The sequence below is a fragment of the Sceloporus occidentalis genome, unplaced genomic scaffold (genome assembly GCF_023333645.1).
Source record: "Sceloporus occidentalis isolate IW3139 unplaced genomic scaffold, rSceOcc1.0.p SCAF_173, whole genome shotgun sequence".
In the NCBI taxonomy this organism is placed as follows: domain Eukaryota; kingdom Metazoa; phylum Chordata; class Lepidosauria; order Squamata; family Phrynosomatidae; genus Sceloporus; species Sceloporus occidentalis.
The window spans coordinates 1394833-1419493 of record NW_028317153.1 but is presented as its reverse complement, the minus strand read 5'-3'; the positions used below and the strand labels follow the sequence as shown (position 1 = coordinate 1419493).

At 42.6% G+C, this 24661-nt stretch overlaps 1 protein-coding gene across 3 annotated transcripts; it reads left to right on the top strand.

The window, feature by feature from the left end:
• On the top strand, window positions 1-23855 carry LOC149279293 (extracellular sulfatase Sulf-2-like). 3 transcript variants are annotated; one of them, XM_089501347.1, is made up of 20 exons: window positions 1-178; window positions 3430-3669; window positions 7794-7945; window positions 9163-9332; window positions 10628-10778; window positions 12160-12335; window positions 12618-12746; window positions 13352-13408; window positions 14365-14494; window positions 16452-16656; window positions 17770-17998; window positions 19064-19160; window positions 19832-19926; window positions 21130-21189; window positions 21327-21496; window positions 21650-21792; window positions 22171-22294; window positions 22551-22581; window positions 23198-23251; window positions 23825-23855. In XM_089501347.1, exons 1-20 carry the CDS (start codon window positions 1-3, stop codon window positions 23853-23855), a joined length of 2622 nt encoding a protein of 873 aa, XP_089357473.1. The 3 variants fall into 3 exon arrangements, with proteins under 3 accessions (XP_089357473.1, XP_089357474.1, XP_089357476.1); XM_089501348.1 differs by having other exon boundaries at window positions 25-178; window positions 22563-22581; XM_089501350.1 differs by lacking the exon at window positions 23198-23251 and having other exon boundaries at window positions 25-178.
• The last annotated feature ends 806 nt before the right edge of the window (window positions 23856-24661 follow it).

Below are 24661 nucleotides of genomic sequence, written 5' to 3'. Positions count from 1 at the left end.
ATGGCGCAGTGGCAAATCATCGTCCTTGCACTTTTGACAACAATTGTGATGGCGGCGGCGGAGGCTAATATTCCCTTCCTGTCCAAACAGCGCATGAAGGGAAGATTTCAGAGAGACCGTAGGAACATCCGGCCAAACATCATCCTTGTCCTTACCGACGATCAAGATGTAGAACTGGGTGAGTGGTCCGGGTTATTCTTAATATAAGGAATCCCTCATCAAACTAATAAACAGCTTATAATATGAACCTTACCAAACTCACCCGCAGCTGGGGGGGCGATGCATCGAAGCAGGAAAAGTTGGTCTTAAAGACGCCCAATTGGAATGGACACAAAGTGAAAAGTCTAAATTCCTAAAATTATCGAACAATTTATTAAGGGGTTACGTCTAAAATGTGATTGTAGTGTTTTAAAGTCAAATAATTAATAGCAACAAATGGAACGTTCTTAATAATTACATTATGGGCAGTTTTCAAAAATTTCCCCGAGAATCTCTTTTACAATTTTTTTTCTTCTATGATTCCAGAATTAAAGAAAAATAAAATTAGTCTGTTTTAACCCACTTGTGCTGAGGGGCAATCCTGAAATGATTAAAAATAGTGATTTAGATAGATTCTTTATAGGGGATGGATGGAGGGGTGACCCTCAATAATTTTAACAGTTCTTTTTATGATTGTTAAATCATTTCGTCGTTGTTCATACTCGGTAGGTAACGCGTCACGGGTCTTTTTTCAAATCCTTTCAAACTTTTAGTATACAGGGAAATTCCATTTGTATATCTCCCGCTGGTTGTACGCATTAACACGGACGTTAATGCTCGTTACCGGAGGGAGCTGGTCCAGAAAACACTTGTCAGATCCTATAACACTACTTACCGAAGCAAGGCTTTTATTATTTAGGCTCCTGTGAAACCGAGACAATGGCATTCTTCGTTTGGATAAAGATGTGCCGTTTCACCTAACTTTTATCTTATTTTTTTATGACTGTCTATTGAAACCTTGTTGAAGAAAGTTGATAGATCTGGTAGAGAATGTAGATGGTTAGAACGTTGAGAGATCTAACACCAAAACAGGAACTTTGGTGGATCTCAAACACTGATTAAACGTATCATGTTTCTGACACAACACTGGTGGTGACTGGACAGAATCGGACATACTCTGCTGGGAAGATACTTGTTAACCAGGTAAAAATGTTTTATAGCAAGTGTAAGTCCTCCCTTTAACTCTCCTTATATGTTGGGTTCCATGCAGCTCTTTGGTGTCTTGGCCGAGACACCATATGGACGCTGATGCGAACTGAGTAGGACCTCCGTTGAGTGGTGTGTCTATCATTCATGTTTTGTGATTGATTTTGTGAGGATGTTTAATCATGTTACTCCGTAAACGCTGGTTGCCAGGACGTAATTTGCCTTGATGGTTGGGGTGTCCTAAGCTTTTATGGCTTAGTTATGTGGCAATGGCCTTCCTATCAGCCGTTTCCTTTTTTGGCCATAAACCAAAAAGGATGGGAGTTGACTTTGAAGTTCCAAGGCATAATTTGTGTCCTGGCTGAATGCATTCTCTGCTTGTCCTATGAGTCTGTGATCTAATCCCTCTAGTTTCAGGTGTTTTGGGTTGGCCAATGTGCGCTGAACCATCTACGTTTCAGTTATTTTTTTTTTATATCACCCAATTTGTCCATTTTTAATTTCAGCTCTTGCCCTAAAAGTTCCATTCTCTCCAAACCAGTCTTCTACCTCAACCCCAGGAGTTCCCATTGGGTCGGGCTTTCTCTCCGGCTAGTGATGAGTTAACCCAAAGTTCCATCTCAACAGTAACAAATGTTTAGCTGTGTTCCATATCACGGAGCTTCGGCTTAAAAGGTTGTAGTGATTAAATATTAGTTTGTTTGGCTGGCAGTTTAAATATTTAAAGCTGGCCTACTTAAGACTGCCGGGAAGTATATTCTGGAGTTCGGCCTTGAACAGAACTGTCTGTCTGAATTAGCTCGTCGGCTGCGTAGGGAGATTAGATCATATGTTTTCATATCAATGATTGTTGAGCTACGAGGCACTTGTCACCAGAGTGATTTTATTAAGGACTGGTTAGTGTTCTCCGGGGGAGACGTTAGCTTGTACTGTTTTGTCTGCACAGATGCTTCTGTCATACCCAACCGATCATTTTTAATAACACGTCAAAAAAAAACAACATTCTCCCGCATCTTTCTCCCTGTTCAAAACTGGATTCTTTTTTTTCTGCCATTTCTATATAAACATGTAAACATTAAAACACAACAAAAACCCAAACTAGGAATATTATGACAAAAGTATCTTTCTTAAAAAATTATTTTTTTTTTTAAGGGTTAGATGCTATCCAATTGGCCTATCCAGTTTGGAGATCTACCTTTATCCCTTGCACCCTGTCCCTGTTTTTCAGGATTTCCCTACAATTTGGCGAAGTTGTTGCTTTTTTTCCTGAACCACCCTAGCTGAGAATCTTTTCCTGCTACTCTTTAGGTATCCAACCATATGTATTATTCTACCCCCAAAAAGGTGGTCCTGAACTGGATTGGCTGCCTTAATGCCCCCTCTCATGGAATTCGTATTAATATCTTAGTAATTTGGGTTAATTAGATAATTAAAAAGACCCTTTTGACGTCCCAGAACGTTATCTCGTGACCTTTGCTACATTATGGATTATCAATGGGGAAATGGACGCCCAATGCGCATGTATGTGGGGGATCACTGTAGATTTCCTTAGGCTCCTTAGATATCTCATGTAAGCCAGTGCTGTCTCTGGATAGAGGGGAGTATCCGACGCTTGCGCAGTCCTGAGAAGGCGATATGTTTTGTGGGACGCAAGGCGTTGGAGAGGAAGAGAAATCCCAAATGTACGGAGGGGTAACTCTCATGTTCTTTAAAGTGCGTTGAGAGCTATGAAGGTTAGTGTGAGTGTTATAAACTTTCAGAATATATATTCTCTGTCTCTTGACTCAAATGGACAAGTAACTGCTCTCCATGTCTCCCTCCTTTTTTTTTTTTATTTATAATGCCGAAGGCTTTCCCGAAGTTCTAAGCTTCCTACACGGCATGACACGCTTTAAAAAGTTGATAAACATTATTGGAAACAGCCAGAGATGGTGAAAATGTAAAGGTGCACCTTAACGATCCGCACGCCTTGAGAAGTGTTATTGATGTCCGATAATGTCAGCCGCTAGCCTTTCAAGTACACATTTTGTTCCGACACAAGAAACGTGTTACTGTTAAAGAGAAGCCGCTTGATCCGCCCGATTTCGGAGTTTAGTACTTTTAGCATTTTAACAAATGAAATTTTTCTTTGCGGAAATGGTCAGAAATGAACACAATCTGTACGTGAACGTCAATGTTCTGAATTAGAACCTTATCCGGCCAATGAGAAATGATAACAATGGCATTTTCCTTCTGTAATTGCAGGTTCGATGCAAGTGATGAATAAAACGAAACTGATTATGGGCCAAGGGGGTACCCATTTTATTAACGCCTTTGTGACAACGCCCATGTGCTGTCCTTCGCGCTCTTCCATCCTTACCGGGAAGTACGTCCACAACCACAACACCTACACCAACAACGAGAATTGCTCATCTCCGTCCTGGCAGGCCCAGCATGAGACGCGCACGTTCTCCGTATACCTAAACAACACTGGATACAGAACAGGTGGGAACGTCGATCCATTGAGGAGGACCTATGGGTTTTCCCAAGTAGGCTTGGGGTAGAGTTGACATGTTTCCAACTTAATAATGAACTCTTAACGTTCTATATGTGATGTCGCTCTGGTCATTATCCAGACTCAACATCTGAATGAAGGCCAATGTTGAATTATTTTATTTGTTTAGATTTCATTTTACCGCCTTTGTTCTGTTTCCTCCCCTGTTCTTCTTCTTTTCATTTCTCCCCACATTCCATACTCCTTTCATTTTAATAATTCCAGGACTTGGCCAAATTTGTTTCACCAATGGACACAGATTTTTTGAGACCCACAAATGCTCTAATTGGATGCTCCTGTTTTTTGGCCTTCAGTTGAAGCAAGTTTGGATCTTAATAGTCTTATTTTTTTATGGTAATTTTTTCTTGCAATTCCATTTTCCTTCCTATTATATTAAAATATATCTTTCTCCTTTGACATCATCACCTTGTTGCTCCCTGTGCACATCAGGGTAGGACGCACAAACAATAGGTTGCAAGAAAAAACCTCTGCGAGGCGTAAAACATTTTATAGATGTATTTCTAAGCCCCAGTCTATTAGCTGACAAATTGCTAACAGTTGTGCTCTTTAACAAAAGTAAATGCCAACAAATTTGCATCGCTAATTGCATTTGTGTTCTTTTTCGGATGGAAAGTGTGTTTGGGGGGAATTATGTTAATAAGCTTGAAACAATTCACGCTTTTTATTTATTTATTGTTAGCCGTTCACAGGAAACAGTTTGTTTCTCATTTCTGTTAATTTAGGGCACGCTAAAAGGCTATCAACACGTCTTTTCGCTTCCCCTGACCAAACCTTAAAGAGAATGCACTTCCTAGCCTTTCCGTAGACACCAGATATCCAAGTGATCTGGTTATTCCAACGAAATTCATGGAAAAAAAACAGAAGACTTAGGCCCCTGATTGGTCGAAATGTCTATTGGCCCCACCCACTCGACGGTCAAGCTCTCCACACCTTTCCTAGGTGGTCATTGGTTCGCATCCCCTTGGTCCAGATGGATGTTCCTTGGTATGCCCCAACATATTGAGAAGTCTAAATCATTTTAATCATAGAAACAACATATTAGATCGAAAGAATTAACCCTCAATACGATAATTTTATGGGGGTTTTTTGCTTCTTTTTTTGTTAACTGCTGTTAAGTCAAGGAGTTAATGCGATATCGCAACAGGGTTTACTTAAGACGTCCTCGAATTTGTACACAAGTCAGATGACACCCACATGCATTTTTTTGGAGGCTCCTGCCGAGATCTGTTTTGCAAAGACTCTTTCATTCTGGACGTCTCCATCTGATTTTTTGGCAAGGCGAGCGCAGGAATGATTGTAATTAATTCCTGTATAAACGCAATACACCATCTAAAAGATACACAGGATACTGAAAGGGGGCCAAGACTGAAATGTCACAATTTAAGCAAATACAGTTTGAATTGTTTTATAAGGAAAAAACACATCAATCCCCCGGCTGTTTCACGCTGATCGTTGAAATGATAAGAGGCTTTCAAAAGCAGCCTTTAAGGTTAACAATTAAGACACTATGGATCTCATTGAGGTGACGGAGAGTTCAGCGTCAGACCCTCCGTGGTCTCCAAGCCTAGGAGACCGTCTTCTACCTGTCCTTAGCAGTCTCTGACCCTGTCCTCAAGGGCACTGGAACACTTTTAAAGAAGTCCAAGATTGTTGGCAAATATGTAGTTGTAGAAAACCCAAAAATTTATTCTTGTTGTCCGTTTAATGCCACCGTCCATGAGTTAGAACCTCCAACTTAGATTGGGAATTCAGGTGAGCAATGACCAAATATTATAAGAAGGTCACATTCCAGAACTTTCTAGCTTCCTCTAGACAAGGTCTACCAAGGCCCTCATACTAGTCTGGCTTTCAAGTGTATTACAGAGTATTGTCCAAGCTGTAGCTATAAAGGATAGTAGCGGGTCATCCTTAAAGATATCCAATGACAATGTCGGGCTCTTTCGTCGTGGTGAATAAGGATGTCGGGGGTTTAGAAACAAAGAAATATTGCATTGCCTCCGGAATCTCCCCTGCATGAAAGAGAGGTGGTTAACGCGCTGTATGTCGAGTCTCTTTAGGCAGTTACAATGTATCTTCTCTTACTTATGTGACCTTTTAGTGAAAGGAAGTACGTTGGCTTGGAGTTTTGAGATTTAATTGGATGCAATGCTTAAGAAAACTTTTTTTTGGGTGGCTTTCATTTCTCGCAGATGTTTATATTCAGAGATATGTTTATTTTTCTTTCCATGCTGACTCCAGAGTCTTGATATTTAAATGGCAAAAGTTGTTTTTTTTTCTTCTCGTAAAAAAGTGAAATATTTTCTACGGTATATTTTCCATAACTAAACGGGAAGATGCACTTAGCTTCTTTTTTCTCTTTTTGAAGTGGGGGGAAAAATATTCACCCGTATCCTAAAAACTGTGGAAAATGCCACGGTTTTCGGAATCCATCAACAAAAGGATAATTTCCCCACAACTTTCTAGCGTTGGCGTTATCCTTGAGTACTATGACAGGAACAAAATCTGACTGTTTTGGGGGCCAAATCTCTTTTGTACTCTTCAGTTTCACAACCCACCACTTCCCGATAGGGTTTGTCCCTTGAGATCTTGAGGACCTCTACCTTCACCTTCAGTTTCTGAGATTGCCGTTAAGTTTTGACATTCTAAACATCTCTCTCTCTTGCTGTATTTAAGATGTCTTAAATAAATAAATAAATAAAACACTTAGAGAAACTTTTTGATGTAGCAACAAACCTATAATTTAACATTTTCCTTATCTAGGTTGTTCTGCAGAAACCATTCTAAAAAATATATATTTTCCAGATTATTTCTCCATCTTTTCTTTCATCCATTTTTCTTCTTTCAGTTTTGTTCACCCATAAAATTCACCTTTATACCAAATAACATTAATGTTATTATATGCATTGTATTTTATTATTATATTATATATATTATTATATTATAAGGTGTGGCCCATATCGTCTACCTCCATCATGCAAAAAAAAACAAAACTGGAATTTTCCACCTTAATTATACGAAACTTCTTGGGTCTCTTTCTCGCAACGTTCGAGTGAGGTCATTGCTGGAACGGAAGGTGTCCAAACCAGTTCTTTTCCAAAAAACAATCCTGACGCTCACAGCACACTTGTTTTTTGCAAATATTGTGTGACTCGGCTTGGCAGAAAAGCATCCAAAAAATGTTTCACCTAAAATTCCCTGTAGGTCTCAGAAGAGTAAAGCTGTCTTGTTAGTGTGTTACCTTATAGAAGGCCTTGTGAAGAACCATTGTGTGAGCTGGCCAAAGAACTTGAATTTTAGCTTTCTACAAAATTTTAAATTGTCATGTTAGAAACAGGAATTTTGTTCGACCAAAGCAGGTTGGTTTGGGAAAATGACCCAGCTGGACACAAAAAACCCCACTAGATGTTTCTTCACTTGAACAGTCAGTAGAGGACTTCTTTGGTCAAGTATTAAGGACCTTGGAGTTCTTCTATAGGGTATTGGGAGTATTTAAAGCAAAGGACAGGACCTGATGGAGATGTATGGACCCATTTAATGGGCTGTTCCACCACTCCTAGGTTTATTTGGTCAACATAGTAGAGCATCCAATTATATCTAGCAGGATGAGCACCTTTGGGAGATACCTCTTTACAATAACAGTTGAGCACCTTGTTTTACCCTTCCAGCACAAGTTTTGAGGTTCATTATCACATTAAAGTTAGCATTGGACAGACATATTATCCTCGATAAGGAATAAACCAAGAGTCAAAGTTTTTTTTTTTATATTCTATGATATCTCTAGGTCTTTGAAATCTGTTTTCAAAGTTTTAATAAGTCTTATATGACATCATGTATTCTTCTGGGCTCTATCTCTCCTGCATGTGACTCTTGACGTTCTCCATTCCCTTGACCCATTTGGCCAGGTCAACCTCAGAACATATGACAATTCATAAAATAAGCTTGCTGTAATTAGGACTGATGTGGCCACACACAAACCTTACGACATCAGAACACAAACGGTGCTTGTTCATTGTCCTGTGACACAACATTTTCCTCTCTCCTTGTATTCCTCTAGCTTTCTTTGGCAAATACCTTAATGAATATAACGGCTCCTACGTTCCCCCTGGCTGGAAAGAGTGGGTCGGACTCGTTAAAAATTCTCGGTTTTACAATTATACTCTCTGCCGTAACGGAATTAAGGAAAAACACGGTTTCAACTATTACAAGGTGGGTAGAACTTTTTGGCGTGTATGGAGAACTGTGGCATGTCCTCACTTTTGGCAGCGTATAGTGTGTTGACAGATTAAAAAAAACATTTAACCTGCGAACCGGACCGCATTATCCGATGGATGATGGTATTATTCGCCCCGACCCCTCGGGACAGTGTTTAGGAAAAGAATGATCCCTGGATTGTCCGAACCAGAGTCTGTGATTTTAGGAGGCTCGGACATTCTAATTGTTGCGGTGTATCAGGAGTCCATCGGTCATTTCCTGAGCCGTAGGAGTGTTTTAATGTTTTAGCTCCCTGACTCCTCTATGCATTACAAAGGGACAACCGTGGGGAGCTTCTGCCGCATGAAGGGCTGAGCCAGTCCTGTATAATTAACGTTAAAGACTCTCTTCCTCCAGGAAGGGTCGGCCCTTCGTAATGCATAGAGAAGCGGGTGAGTTCATGTCTCCTAAAAATTAAACACGCCTGTTTTTTAATGGTTAACGGATCAGCAGGCTGATCTTAAGAAGCGTGATAGCGTGTTGTACAGCATTACTCTTCCAGGCCTTACATGAGACCTGCCTGGTACCGATCGATCGCAGGGATTGTGTGACTCGTCGTCAGATACCCTGATTGATTCACGCAGGGCGCGAGCCGAGATTAAGGCGCTTTCTCTTGCGTCTCTTCTGACAGTAATGGCAATTGACGATCTAATGATTAGGCTGTATTGATCAGCCTGCAGTGCCCTACACCGTAAGGTCCTTTGTGCGCGTAATATATCTTTATATCTATATACTGTGCTTGTAAAAGATTGATCATCTAGATAATAAGGTTTCCACGGTAACCTTTGCAAGCGCTAATCGTTTGTATTGATATTTGAGGGCCGAGTAAAGAAGCTATAACGGCAGAAATAAGGTGAAGGGCAATGGCTAGAAGGCAGTCATGGAAGTTGGGAATGATGAATCCACGTCTTGGAGTTCTGATGATGTCCCCAAATTCTGAACCAATCTTTTCTAGTATTTTGGGTCTAAATCCTAAAGAATTGGGTTTTTAGTTGAGACTTGGTTTTAGCTTTTTTTACATATACATATATATATTGTAGCTGAATGATTTCCAACATGAAATTCCAGAACAAACTCTAGAACCTTACATTTGGCTATCGTTATTTTTTGGGGGTTTCTTGGCTCGGTGAAGGAAAAACCTAGAACCCAGAATCTTTCTTTCCTCCTTTCAGGACTATCTCACTGATCTCATCACAAATGACAGCATCAGCTTCTTCCGTACATCCAAGAAAATGTATCCTCACCGGCCAGTATTGATGGTACTGAGCCATGCGGCCCCACACGGCCCCGAAGACTCTGCCCCCCAGTATTCTCAACTGTTCCCCAACGCTTCACAGCACATGTAAGTCATAGAGCTTCTGAAGTATTTATTGTGTTGGGTTTTTCACTAGGTCTCTCTTAATCCAGTCTATGCGGTGAATTGGAATAAACATAGCTGCCAACTGTCCTGGTGAATGGCTTTCAAAGCCACTGTAAGGCTGGGATCCCGAACATGGGTAATGCCCAGTGCCTGTACTTCTCCAAAGAATGGTTCCTTCAGATAGGGTGACTTGCCATGTGACATTATGATACCGCTGTGTAATATGGGCGGGAGGGGCATCATGATGTCATCTACCCCTGGTCTGATGTAATTACCTCAACATCAAACAACAGAAGAGAATTGATAAATGCTCTTCAGGGATTCCAGACAAAATCCAAGCTGTGTGGACCATGGCTGGTGTAACAAAAGGTGGAAACCGTCACCTTGTTTTTGTCGCCGACAACAAAGCAAACAAAGACATAAAAAAAATGTAATGTCGGGTTTTACGGCATCCTTAAACGGAATGTTTAGTTAAAGTAGAAGGGCCCGACGCGTTCATCGTGAAGCAACGGTGTTTGGAAGCCGTAACCAAAATCAATAATGCTGCGGGAATCATAAAACACTAATTGGTATTCACAGCGGGGAGGGGGGGTAGACGGAAACATTAGCGTTACTGTCATAGGTGCCATTTAAATAAAGTCGTTTCGTACGCCGGATAAACGCGTCGGGTGATTGCCGGTCTGGTTATCACGAATATCAACTATGTTTTATCGGCAAGTTTATGAATGCAGGTTTCAAAAGCGATTTTTATTTCATTTGGAAGATGGAAATTAAGTTTTATAACGACGATGATTTCAGCTTTTTACTTGCTAAAATATAGTTAAGATTCTACGGCAGAATCCATTATTCTGTAGAATAATCACATATTGTAGTATTAAAGGAAAATGAAACACCCTTCCAAGAGAAATAAATTCAACATCACACCTCGCAGCATTCCCGAACAGTCGGAGGGGGCACTTATGTTTTGGGGGTGTGGTTAGAGGCGGAGCTGAAGGTGTGGCTTTATAGACATTTTATTTGACTTTATTCCCTACCGCTGGGTACTTGTGTAGAAGAATAGTGGGGTTTTATTTACCATTTAATGGATAAAGCCATTTCCTGCTGTTTCTATACACATTATCGGGGCTTTTAAGGCTGTAGAACCCTGCGATCCCCTCATACCTAGCAAACATTCTGACCTCCTCTTTCCTCTCCTCTACTTTTTGACTTCACTTTCAGAATTAAATTTTCATTAATTGTAGAAGTTAGACCTAATTGTAGACTTTCTTGTATTTTAGCACCCCTAGTTATAACTATGCCCCCAACCCGGACAAACATTGGATAATGAGATACACGGGTCCCATGAAACCAATCCACATGGAATTCACCAACATGCTGCAGCGGAGGCGTCTCCAGACGTTGATGTCCGTGGACAACTCCATGGAAATGGTAAGTAACGAGGACATAACTCTAAATTCTAAAACGAAGGCCAAGTTTGGGGGATATCGATGCTGAACTTCTGTGCTTCCTTAAATAATCACATTCTCTATCCGTTATCTGGATGACCAAGAACACTCCACCTTATTAGATCTCTTCGCCTTCTTGTATCTAAAGAAACTATGGAATAAAAGGTATCACCTTTGACTAAAGACTCCATCTTCTCTCGGACAGGGATGACTATGCCCATTTTTGTTATCTAAAGTAAAGGACGCTTTACTTCATTTACAAGTAAAAGCAGATTTTACGGTCTACCTCAAGCTTGCGTGACCACTCCATTGGAGCCAACCTTCTAATAGAACCTTGGATTTAGAGCCAACCATCGTAAGTCCCTGATGTGTGGTTGGAGATGTCCCCTAGCGCCAGTCCTCCTTCGTACCAGGGTCCCATCGGAAGCTAACTTTCACAGGACTTGAAAATGTCATCTGAGCCAAGACCACACCTTAGCTAGCGTAATGTTACCCATATTTCAGTCAACAGAGCTGAAAAGGTTCAAGGGCACCATAACAACCAGAATAATGCTGAAGTAGGTGGTCTGCAAGGGTTAAACGCAATCAATGGGGTGGCCTTTAGGCATAAAGTCGCACGTATCTGAGTTAATTAATAAAAAAAAACAAACAAACACAATTTTAAAATATATCTCCACCAGCTGAAGTTCACATACTCTGAATTAATAATATATTCATATTCTGATATATTTCTTTTTTTTATTTCCGTGAGGGAGACTCGCTCTATTTTTATTCTCCTAAATTATTAGCACCCGGCTTCAGAGGCAATTTAATAATGTTCTTTCTGTGCTAATGTTTTATTAATCTACAAAATAGACAATTTACTGTTTTTATTTACTTAATAAAAAGCATGCAAATCTTTGCTCCTCGAAGCACTCTCGTGGCATATTAATCTACCTGGCCGCCTTGCAGCGGCAAACCCTCCGCCTTGGGTTTTTAATATAAAGATATCCTCTTAAAAGCCGATATTTCGACGTAAATGAATTAAAAAAAAAACCATGACCGCTGTTCCAATTACAGTTCACGCCACAAGATATACGCAAGCTGTAAATAGGTTTTGAAGTTTAATTTCCTTTTACAAGTAGCACACTTGCCGTATAGGAGGCGTATGATGATGTAATCGCTGTGATGTCATAGGTTATGTTAGATGTCCAATAACTGCTTCAAGGATATTCCATAATATATGTTTTCAATACAACTTCTGTCTTTGTTCTTACTTAGATCTTTAGGGAGGCTTCTCATGTAATATCAGACATGGATCCGGTAAACACGTCTCTTATGCTTTTTTGTTTCCTTTGTTCTTTTTCTTTTTTTCTTTTTTTTAGGTTTACAACATGTTGGTGGAAACCGGCGAACTTCAGAACACTTACATCATTTACACGGCCGATCACGGCTACCACATCGGGCAGTTTGGGCTGGTGAAAGGGAAATCCATGCCTTACGAGTTTGACATACGTGTTCCGTTCTACATCCGTGGACCGAACATGGATGCAGGCTCGCTGTACGTCTTTTGGGTTTGTAGTTCATTGAAGATTTCTAGGTGATGTTTGGTTTTAGGGCTGTTTGAAACTGCTGTCTCCGGACCCCGAGTGGTCTTCAGAATGAGTTTGACTATGGAGTAATATGAGGGGTAAGGGGGTCAATAAGGAGAGAAGGGGTCAGAGGGAATGTGTTCCTTAACTGGTTCCGTTTGACGATGATGACTAACGAGTTAGATTGTGTTTCATGGAATCCAACACCGTTCTAAAGTACTAAACCAGAAGTTATTATGTTCACGTTCTAGGAATCCTCACATTGTCCTTAACATCGATCTCGCACCTACAATCCTGGACATTGCCGGCTTGGACATCCCACCAGAAATGGACGGAAAGTCCATCCTGAAGCTTCTGGACACCGAAAAACCGGTCAATAGGTGAGAGTGGAGGCCGGGCTGCCCCCTTTAACAAAAGCACAATAAAGTCATGATGATGTGTATATAATGCTCCTTCCTAATGGGGGGGGTCCCCAGCTAGACCTTCAGGAGACCTAGAGTAGCCAACACCGTCCACCTGTGGGAACTATTTTTCCATAACCCTTCTAGTTACATGAAAGATAGATGATCTTCTAAGCCTGGTTGCAGTAATTGGTATTAGTTTGTTATTTCTTTTTTATTTAATGAACTTAAAATAAATTATAGCTTCAGACTTTTGCGGCCTTCAAATGTATTTCTAAAGGGTTTTTTCTTTTAATTTCACATTCTGCAAAATGGTTTTGTTTCCGTGGAAGAACATTTTTAAGCGGCTTGTCCTTTCCAAAACTATTTCCAAGTCACAAAATGCCATTTATCCACAATTACTGTAATAAACAGAAACGTCCAGTTAGTCTTTTTTATTATTATTATTTATTTGTCTTTGAGAGGGTCGTACAAAACAAGCTGCTTTTCTAATAAATACCAAAGCGTTTAGGAACGGGAAGAAAAACATGTTATGTCGGAAAATAGTTTTTCACTAAATACATCTTTCTTTCTTTTTATAAAAGGTTTCACGTCCACAAAAAAAGCAAAGTTTGGAGGGATTCGTTTCTGGTGGAACGAGGGTGAGAATACCTTTTTTTTTTGTCTTTTTCATTTCTTTAGCGCATTTTGGTAGGTTAAAGACAATACAGAGTCACTTTTTATGACTTTTCAAATGTTACTTTTTATTATTTTTTTAAATATCAGATTTTAATAAAAAGAGTTTTCCATTAAAATTGAATTCTATTAATTGTGCTAATTTAACATTTAACAAACAGGTAGACATTAGCGGAGGTTTGTCGGGTTGAAAACAATTGTGGAAAATGTCATGAGCTATTCTAGGAATAAGTTCACAAGGGGGTTAGTGGCTGCGCTCTCACGGATGTGAATATGTGAAAGAAAGAGAAACACAACAGTGCAATATGTCTCAAAGCTTATTTTTTTGTAAAATGAAGGCCGCAAGGGGCTACTCGCATTTGGTGGGGGCTTCTTCAGTTAGCCCCAAAGTATGCGCCTGGGCGATATAATCCTCGCCTTAAAGATTTCTTTGGCAGCACTATGTAATATGGGTTTCTTCAGTTAGCCCCAAGATGTGCATTTAGGCGGTATAATCCTTGCCTCAGAATTTCTTTAGCCTCAGCCTTTGGAGCAGTCTGGAGTGTCCGCAGTTCCTTTTTGGTGAGCAGTGATAGAATTGCTCACTCCTCAGCGCATAGGTGGTAAAATCCCCACCAAGGATATAGTGGTGGCCGACAAGGTATTCTGTCTTATAAATTAAAAAAAGGTCCAGGAGCAAGATAAAATAGTTTTTAAAAAAACTTATTTATTTTAAACTTTTGGTAATAAAAACCAATAAAAAACCAACAAAGGGTTAATATAAAATAATACACAAACGCGTTTCGCCTAGCACAGGCTTCCTCAGAGTGTATTCTAGGAATAAAACAGCACGTTTTGGGTCTGTAATCTTCCGAGAACACAGAATCGTATTGTCGTGTCTTGTGTCGCTCTGTTAATGTACGGAACGCTTACAATTTTGTAGAAAATTGTTGCACAAAAGGGAAAGCGAGAAAGTGGACGCGCAGGAGGAGAATTTTCTGCCCAAGTACCAGCGTGTGAACGACTTGTGCCAGCGAGCGGAGTACCAGACCGCGTGCGAACAGCTGGGGCAGGTAAGAACGCGCACCGCTTTATACCAACTTTAAGGAAATCGGCATATTTTAAAGGTTCAATCAGTGGAAGGGTTTTGTTTGTTTTTGTTGTTTTTTTAACCCCCTCTGGGCCAGTTACACAGCGGCAGAAGTTCGTCCGCGGTGAACGGACCGGTAAACGTGCTAAGAATTGAGAAGCCGTCTTTTTTTACGGGTCCTCAGTTTTTACCCCCCTATAGACACGCGACACTCAGGCAGCCGGTCCGAGGAGAGGCTTTAAAGGTCTGTTACAAATCCAATCTTCCTAAATCTTCCACACACACACATCAAACACCTATGCATTGTTTACAGATTAGACGTAGACATTTCTATATATTAAACTTACATTTATGGTCTGGAGTGGCTGGTGGGGCAGGAATAACTTCACTTTAAGTTATGAATAGGAGTGGAGAGAGGAGAGGGACCGGGAGACTCCAGGTTAAACCCAGAGAGTATGCCACAGAAGCGGCCGGCGTTCTCCCCCATTAAGTTATCGCTCCCCTATTCAGCCGCTGATTGGTTCAGACAGCCTTTATAAGGAGTCAGGAAAGAAAGGGCAAGAAACTGATTGGATAATGCTGGCTGTGCCACAGTCTGCCACCGATCTCTGCCACCGAGGGGACCCTTTGAACAAATGATCTCAAAAACTATTAGTGATTCATAAGAAAAGCTATAGCCAGATTTAATTAATTTTATAAATGATTAAGTATTCACCATAAACGGTCTTATTTGTGTAGAAACTACAAAATTAACATGAATTAAAAATATTCATTTCGTTATACTAAAAGCCATGTTCCTCGACCGTTGATGCTCTGACGTGGGGTCGGGCATATACATGTTTCACCCAACTCTAAACACTCCGAAGCCGTGTTCCCTTTTAGGAATTAGATTTTCACGGCGTCTCCGCGCCTTTAGGGGGTAAATAGGAATCGGCAAAAAAAAAAAAAGCCACCTCCGTTCCATGGAGTCTCTGCGCTCCGGACGCGGCTCTGGGATCCGTGCCGCGGTTCATGAACCCAATAAAATGTGACACAGAAGTTAAGCTCTCAGTAAATGTTTTCCCTTCTAAATTCTGCTGAAAACGCTGACTCGTCAAAGTAAGTTTACTTAATAACGCCGACCGTTTCCTGCCCTCCTCCCAAATCGCTCAAAAGCCAGATAAACAGATTTCCCCGACGTGCCGTCAGACCCCGGGGAAGTAAATGATTTCACTGGATTACTGGGCTAGAAGCAGAATCTTCATCATAAATTCAGGGTTACATTTTTTTTTGTGTGTGTGTTTTATGCGGCAAATATTTTTGTAGGTTTAAAAAAAAAAAAAAAAATACATTGCTGAAATTTTTTTTTTTTAAATTCCAAATGACCAGCAAGAAACTTTAAATTTTAAAAGCACTCAAATATTTTGTATCTGAATATTCCTTGAATGATCAATTGTCATTTTTTTGTTATTATGGCCGTGTTTATGGTTTCGATAAAGGTTGGCGATGATAAATTCCTGCATTTCTAAAGCCCCCTCTTTTCACTGATACCCCCTCATTAACTTTACAGAAACTTTAATATTTTTATCTCTTAAAAACTCTTCTCAGTCTGTATCGACGGCTGTTTGAAGCAGAGATTTTGTTTAAGGGTCAGAGGGTTTTTCGGGTGTTAGTACCACCTGGGGTCTCCGAGTAAATCGCACGTCCCCTCCGAACGCTGAGGCAGTTTCTTGAGTCTCCAGGCAGGGGGACTGTTTGGCCACACCTACTCCACACCCAGTAAAAGCTTGCCCAACCCCTGCATGCTGCAGGTCCCAACCTCTCAACAAAGCCACTCCCCCATGCTCCCCCATGAAGCAGAGGAGCTCCCCAGGTATCTTTGTTGTTATCTTGGCTTTTGCTTCGCCGTTTCGTGTTATTTCTGATTTTATGTGTTGTTTTTTTTGTTTGTTTGTTTTTAGAAATGGCAGTGCGTGGAAGACACAAACGGCAAACTCCGACTTCACAAGTGCAAAGGGATAGCGAGTCTTACGGCCGCACCGGCGCCCAGCGGCAAGACAGCCTCGAATCTAATGACCAATTACTACAGCGACGAATGCAACTGTGACAGCATCAACTACAAAATCGCTGCTCTGGGGCGGAAAAAGAAACTGCTCACCAAAAAAAGTAAGTCTTCAAACTCGGCGCTCGCGGACAGAATTTGGAATCTGAGTAGTTGCAGTTAGCCCGGACGTTCCTTTGGTGAGGCATTTACGGCCTCAACGAGGGGCTTCAGCTGTACCTGGCAGAGATCTAGCAACCAACGCCATGGCAGAAAATGTTTACAGAATAGGTGCTTTTAACTAAAATCCGAGACAGCCGCGGCTGGAAATCCTTCGACTCTTCTCGCCGCCTTTAATGTCTCGTGTGGTTTGCATTCACGAAGTGAAGAGTACGCTTTGTGACACGCCGAAAATCTAACGTTACCCGTCTCCGCGAGAGAAATAAGAGCCAGATGTTGGAATGTCAAGGTCTCCAGCGGAGAACAAGATGAATCTGTTACTCCGCAGCAGCCTTCGGGGTGTAGGGAAAAAAACCCAGAAACCTTAACATGTATTGTGTATACGCTCTGGGTGGTTTTAATGAGGGAGAATTATGTGATATTTTACACGCACCCTCCGCCAGTCGTCCCTTTCCTTTGCCCACTACTACGGCTGTGAGGGCTCATTGAAAGGGGCCCCGGTGAGACGTTGCATTCCCGCACCGGTAGTCACTGTCCCTATACAGGGTACAGGGTATAGTGATGAGAAAACCAGCTGCGGGATGTCCATCCAGAAGGTCCTACGGAAATGCGTTCCACTCATGGTTTTAATCATAACGCCATGAATTTTGTGTCGCGCACCTCTTCTGATGGCCTTAATGGACCCCGATTCCTCGTTGTTCCTGTCTTTTTTTTTATCCTGCGGCTCCGTCTAGTGGCAAAAATGGAAACCAGTTCCAGTCCTGTTAACCCATTGCACAGCGCTCGGGAATACGGTGCCGCTATTTAAAACAATAAATAACAGGTCAGGCATCTGTCTCAGAGGCAATTTATTTGGCCAAGTTCCAAATCTTACCGAGCAAAAAAGATCCAGTTGATGTCTTACGAGGCAAATGATTTATGAAAGATTGGATGAAACTCAAGCCTCAGGTGCCCAAAACCTCAGAAGTTTAGGTCCTTAACTTTGATCCCCAGCGAGCGGCTTGTTTTCTGGACCAGTTGCAGCCGGTTGAGCGTATTTTTTTTTCTTTGTCTCTTAGAGTACAAAGCAAAGTACATGAGGAACCGCTCCGTCCGCTCCGTGTCCATCGAGGTCGATGGGGAGATCTTCAATGTGGGTCTAGAGGAGGAGTACCAGCCAGTCGTGCAAAGGAACATCTCCAAGAGGCACCTGGAGGACAATGAGGACAAAGACGGAGAAGACTTCAGTGGGACGGGAGGGCTCACCAACGAGCTTGTAGTACCGACTTCCGTTAAAGTAACCCATCGGTAAGAGTTTGCGGTTCTGTAAACATGCGCACAGTCTTCAGTAGGGTTCCGTTGGCACGGCGAGAGGGCTACACCTTCTGCAAGTGAAACAATCTAACACGTAAGGTGTTGCCGCCGCAGGATGCTCTTCGGGTCAATAGTCTGAGATGTTCCGCACTGTATCAGTGCAATAAATTATCTCCAGCAGGGTCAACCCCGGGCTGACAATCCAATTCCTGAAAAGGGTTGCATTTGGAGGACATCGGTGTCGTTCCTCGTAACCCAGCTACGGATCGCTGTGTGCTCCTCAGCTTACATCAGAGCTTCCCGCGCACGCGACGTCACACAGCAAGCAGGGAAGCCAAGCCCACGTAATACAGAGGAACACCCGATATCCGGGGTCCCGGGGCCTTTTGATTTGGAAAAACAATAGTTATTTCTTGACCCAGACAGTCGTGCGGAAACTTGCTGACTGTTCGAATCATGAGGTTAAGTCTCATAAACCAAATACATTAATCGTTAAAAAAATTAAAGAGATGCTCCAGCGTCTGAGGCAGCCTCCTTAAAAAAAATGCATATTACAGTATATATTCATTAAGGCTGTTCATTAACTTAGCAGAAGCTGCAGATCCAGGAACGCCTACTCCGTCGGCCAACGTTTTGTGCCAATGATTGGCTGCTTAATGGGAGGAAAATGGTCCTGGCGATCATTAGCAGCGCTTTCTGCATCTCGAAATATAGAACGTGTCAGCAGATAAGAACCATTCGGCCCATAAAGTCTGCAGGCGCACGGGGGTCTCGTTAGACCCCCCACAGAATGCTCAACAAGCCATCGTTGGAGCCGGCTGGGCAGATGGGGGGGGGGCAAAATGCACATGGGGTGATTCTGCAGAATCCCCCTATATATTTGCAAGGGGTACACTACTTACATTTAAAGGGACCACACAGCGGGCGACGGTCCACCACCCGGTCCGGATACGATTGCGTAACATCTCGCTCGCGGAGGACAGTCCGCTCCGCAGAGGAGTGGAAAGCGAGTCCCGGCGCTCTGCGCGCAGTTTTAACACGGCAATATCTTCTGCACAGCTGCTTCATCCTGGCAAACGGCACAGTGCAGTGCGACCTGGATCTGTACAAATCCCTGCAGGCATGGAAGGATCACAAACTACACATTGACCACGAGGTTAGTGGGGGAGGAGGATTCAAAGAGATCCCCTCCAAGGGAAAGGACCCAGTCTTAACCCTATCAGCACCAGAAGCAAACAATCAAACGCTCTACAGGGGCAATGGCAACAATTCATCCGAGAGGTCGGGGAGGGGAGGCATGAAAAACTAACTTATCGGTATTATAGTAGAGAAAAGTTTTCACTTGCAGGATTTGCCCTTAGTGCTAGGAAGATAAGGGCAGAATATTATGATGTCATTCTGAACCGCTTGACCTCAAAAGCAGGGAGTGCCTAAATATCAGCCGACCCAAAGCCCATCACAAGGGTGTTAGCAGCGATTCACTAAAGGTGGTAACCAAGTGGTTCCTAGAAACGGTCCTTATGAAAACCATGATTTGTCAGGAGGTAAAGATATTCTCATTCCAGTCACCTGTATTCAAGCAGTGATTCCAGCTGTGATAAAGCAGGGAGAAAAGCACCCATTGGGAAGCTCAGATATCATTAAATGAGTTATGAGAGGACCATACGAAGACTCTGAGATGGGCCGAGACGTGAGATTTGGGTTAAAACCCAAACCGCGTCCGCGCCGTTAGCGTTGAATGCGTGCCGCGTGTCCGGACGCGGCCTGTTGTAGCCCCCCTGGCCAGTAATGGATGATTCTCACAAACGTTTGGTGCTTCTTCCGCAGATCGAAACTTTGCAGAATAAAATCAAAAACCTCAGGGAGGTCCGAGGCCACCTGAAGAAGAAGCGGCCGGAGGAGTGCGACTGCAGCGAAGTCAGGTAATACACGGCCTCCGTAACTCATACGATCCAACCCCGTCCTCAGCCGCCGCGAAGCGATCCAACCCCGTCCTCAGCCGCCGCGAAGCCATCCAACCCCGTCCTCAGCCGCCGCGAAGCCATCCAACCCCGTCCTCAGCCGCCGCGAAGCCATCCAACCCCGTCCTCAGCCGCCGCGAAGCCATCCAACCCCGTCCTCAGCCGCCGCGAAGCCATCCAACCCCGTCCTCAGCCGCCGCGAAGCCATCCAACCCCGTCCTCAGCCGCCGCGAAGCGAAGCCATCCAACCCCGTCCTCAGCCGCCGCGAAGCCATCCAACCCCGTCCTCAGCCGCCGCGAAGCGAAGCCATCCAACCCCGTCCTCAGCCGCCGCGAAGCCATCCAACCCCGTCCTCAGCCGCCGCGAAGCGAAGCCATCCAACCCCGTCCTCAGCCGCCGCAAAGCCATCCAACCCCGTCCTCAGCCGCCGCAAAGCCATCCAACCCCGTCCTCAGCCGCCGCAAAGCCATCCAACCCCGTCCTCAGCCGCCGCAAAGCCATCCAACCCCGTCCTCAGCCGCCGTGAACCGAGCCAAACTTAATCCGCATGTCCTTATTTCACCGTTTTTACAGAATTATATGGGAGCCCCCCCCTTTATTTCATACTTTGCTGCTCTGAAAGTGAAAACGAGGGGTTTCTCCCCAAATCAGAGCGGCATTTAAAATACTTTAACGGGACGATCCCAAGTGAGGGTATGAGGGGAATGTATACATCGATTCAGTTAATAGTAAAAGGGCCTAAGTTTTGGGGGCTTCACTCTGCGTGTGATATCACCTCACGGCACCGCATGCAAATGAGCAAAAACCGCCGCTACAAGAGGAGTCTATGAATATCAAATGAAATAACTATTAAATAATGTGTATTTATATTTTATATAATAAGTATATATTAGAGATATTAAATATATAATACATTTAATATAATACATACATTAAAGGATAACAACTATTAAATAATGTGTGTATATAATATATATGTATACAAGTATATGCTATAGCTATAAAATATTTAATGTGTATATATAAATAAAAAGTATATTAGATAATAAATATATAATACATTTAATACAATACATACATTAAAGGATAACTATTAAGTGTATATATTAAGTTATAACAATGTTATTAAATAATAAATATATAAATCTGCTTTTTTCCCCCAGTTATATAAAACATAAAAAAGGCAAACTGAAGCAGAAGAATACAGCCGTGCATCCGTTTAAGTGAGTACGAGTCACAGCCGGGGCATTCTTTATACACCTAATTATGATATCCAAGCGGCCACTAAAACACTTGCCTTGGCTCGGAATCTTTTGCTTTTAAACAAGTTACAACGTTTGCTGTTATTTCTGTAAAAAAGGAAAGCCGTCAAGGAGAAGGACATGGTTTGGCTGCTCCGCGAACAGAGACGCAAAAAGAAACTGCGTAAACTGCTGAAAAGAATGAAGAATAACGACACGTGTAGCATGCCCGGGCTGACGTGCTTCACGCATGACAACCAGCACTGGCAGACCGCCCCCTTCTGGACACGTAAGGAATTACGCTCCATCCTATAACACTTAAATGATAGTCTTTGTAACAGTTACTGGTTGTAACTGGTGTCTGACTCGAGAACGGAGGCAGGTAATGTTCCCTAAATGCCTCAGCGGATATCGTAAGAATCCTAAACCCTTATTTCCCCAGAGGGCCCGTTCTGCGCATGCACGAGCGCCAACAACAATACCTACTGGTGCTTAAGAACAATCAACGAGACGCACAACTTCTTGTTCTGTGAATTCGCCACCGGCTTCCTGGAGTACTTCGACCTGAACACGGATCCGTACCAGGTAAGCGGAATAAGATAATAAAGATTTCAAAAACAGCAGAAAAAAAAATAAATCCATGACTCGGTGCCATAAGCCAGCAAACAAAAACAAAAAAAAATTAAATTAGTTAAATTTGATTTGAAATCGGTAAATTTGAGTTTAGACTTTGGGTCATGAATAGCAAATCATTTCTTTGTTTCGCTAATAAATACCCCAATGTGTCCCTTTCTTTGTAAATTTAACATGGTGCCCACCGCTATCGGCAGGATATTCCAAACCCGTCCCGCTTCTAAGAGATAACTTACCGCTCCTCACCAACGACGAGGTCCTTTAAATTCGGATTTCTTTTTCCCGCGGTTTGGCTCGGATTAATCCATATGGTGTCTTGTGTCCCCTCAGCTCATTAACGCCGTTAACACCCTGGACCGGGAGATCCTCAATCAGCTGCACGTCCAGCTCATGGACCTGAGGAGCTGTAAGGGCCACAAGCAGTGCAATCCCAGGACGCGCACCCTGGATCTCGGTAAGCAATTCGCCTGCAAACACTCGGGGGGGGGGGACACGCACCCATCGGAAGAAAAAGATTCAAACATTGGCCGAGCCCAGATGGTTGCCGGTCGATCTCTGCTTCAAACGTCAGCTTCTTTTACGACTGTCAGGGGTCGACGTTCCAAAACAGACACTGTAGCAGCAATGCGGATGAAATGCAGGCAATTGCTTGCCTTAATCGACTCCATACTGGTTGATCTTGTTGACAAGTTTCTTTTTTTTTTTTTTAGGGCTGAAAGAAGATAGTTTTGAGCAGTACAGGTAACTTCGTGCATTTATTTAAAAACATTTCTTTGAGAATATTTATTCTCCCTGTTTTGTTTTTTTTTGTTTGTTTTTTAAAAGTCTCCCTCTGGGATACATTTTCTTGTTGCTGGGCACCATTGCTGCCAAAAGAATACTCATTGGACCTCAGGCTGCTCCGGGCGGCCCCCGTGTCTCCTGAACCAGTTACAAAGCTGGATAGATTTTAAAATGTGATGTCGGGGGAGAACTAAGCAGAGCCGGGCTTAAATTATTTGAGTAAAATGTACGAGCGTCACACACAAGGTATCGGTAACACAACTCGAATCTCACACTCCTTAATCACCGATTTCTATACATTTTTGGAACATACCATCAGTACAATGGAGGGGGGGAATAAATGTAGCACAAAACATAAAAATTTGTACCAGCAGAAAAGTGACCAATCACGCTGCGCAGCCGCAGTCCCCGAAAAAGGATGGCAGAAATGAAATAATAAAGATATTCAGCGCGTGGGTGAAACTACTTCTGGGTCATGTCTAGCGCCGGACGTTACCGTTACACATTTTGGGGCTGCGTGCCTTGGGGTTTTGTCTCGCTTTCCCTGTTGGTTATCGTCTGCTTCTTTCATTAGGCAGCTGCAGCGTCGAAAGTGGCCAAAAGTGAAGAAACCTTCGTCTAAATCCTTGTGAGTTTTGGTTAATATTGTTAATATGATTCGTTCAGAATTTGTCACCTTTTGTGTTTCTTTGGCCCGAAAATTTCCAGGAAACCGTTACAAGAAATTAGATATTTTTGTTGGTGAACCCGGACTTCCTGTAAGTAACTAGCAAAGAATTCCACATATCCTAAAAATAAGAAGCCCGCTAGTTGTGGGACATTTAAAAAAAAAAAAAAAGTTACTTTTGGACAGATTTTACCCCAAAATAAATAAATAAACTTTATGCACAGTTGGACAATCATAAAAGATACATTTAGTGAAAATAACACAATATATTTACCAAAAAATTACCTATTTGCCAACAAAAAAATCACGTCAAAATGCATCTTTTACCTGAATCCGAGCAAATATTGTCGACAGATTGTCAGCGTCGGGACAAAGGAATAGTCTTCTAACAGGTTGGTTGCCCACATCTGCCCCAAAGAATGGGGTAACGGGGCAGTTATAGCGTAACTTTAAATAATGTTTAACTTCCCTTTAGCGAAGGGAAGTCCTCCTGCCCAGAAACCCCAGCCTTACTTGCTTTGTGTCGTCCCGCAGGGGCCAGCTGTGGGAAGGCTGGGAAGGATAATTCGACGAGCAAGAAACCGTCTCCCAAAACTAATCAAAAACTTGAAACATTGTAAACCCCGGAAGACGACCAACGGAATTCTGTTAAAAGACTTTACAGCGCGGAAAGCAGACGAGCCATGGATAGAGAGCGACCAGAAAGACGATTCTTTGTAACGAATGACGTGGCCAGAGGGGCCGGGACCTTTGGATTCCGCTGTTGCACTCGCTTTTTATTTTATTTTTATTTTTTTTGTCTGTAAACGTTCCTCGCTGCCGAAGACTGTTTTTAAAAGCACCACTAGCTTCCTCCGATGACGACAAGCAGACAAATATATACATTCACACATCGTCTTTCTACACTCGCAACTTCATTCGTCGGGAACGAGGGGGGAGGGGGGAATCTACACAAATAACGGATACAACAATTACCGGAACATCCACGATCTGGAAACCTGATGGACAATCTACCCATGAGCTGAAATACCACTAAACAAACCCAAAGCGCTGTCGGAAACACTAACAGGAATGCTACACACCCCGTATTCATCGGCGTCCAGCACGGAACTCGTGTAGACCCTCGGGGGGAGTAAATTCCACATCTCTTCGATTATAAATTGTTACTATTTGTTGCTTAATAAAAAGTTCATAACCGATCGACTTTTGATACACAAAATGCAACCGTTTTCTATGTCTGTTTCGTCTTAACCTAGGGCCGGCGCGTAACGTTCGCAGCGCATGCGGTCGGAGAAAGGATACGGAGTTTGGGGGCTGGCGGGTTTTATTTGTACAAAAGTGAAACGGCTCGGGATGTTGTGTCAATGTGAA

What these genes read in the sequence shown, in the direction of transcription:
- LOC149279293 (XM_089501347.1), top strand. Translation starts at nt 1, where the DNA reads ATGGCGCAGTGGCAAATCATCGTCCTTGCACTTTTGACAACAATTGTG. An exon ending in ACCGAAAAACCGGTCAATAG is followed by an intron (nt 12,747 to 13,351) that starts GTGAGAGTGGAG and finishes TTTTTATAAAAG; the next exon opens with GTTTCACGTCCACAAAAAAA. An exon ending in GACCGCCCCCTTCTGGACAC is followed by an intron (nt 21,497 to 21,649) that starts GTAAGGAATTAC and finishes TTATTTCCCCAG; the next exon opens with AGGGCCCGTTCTGCGCATGC.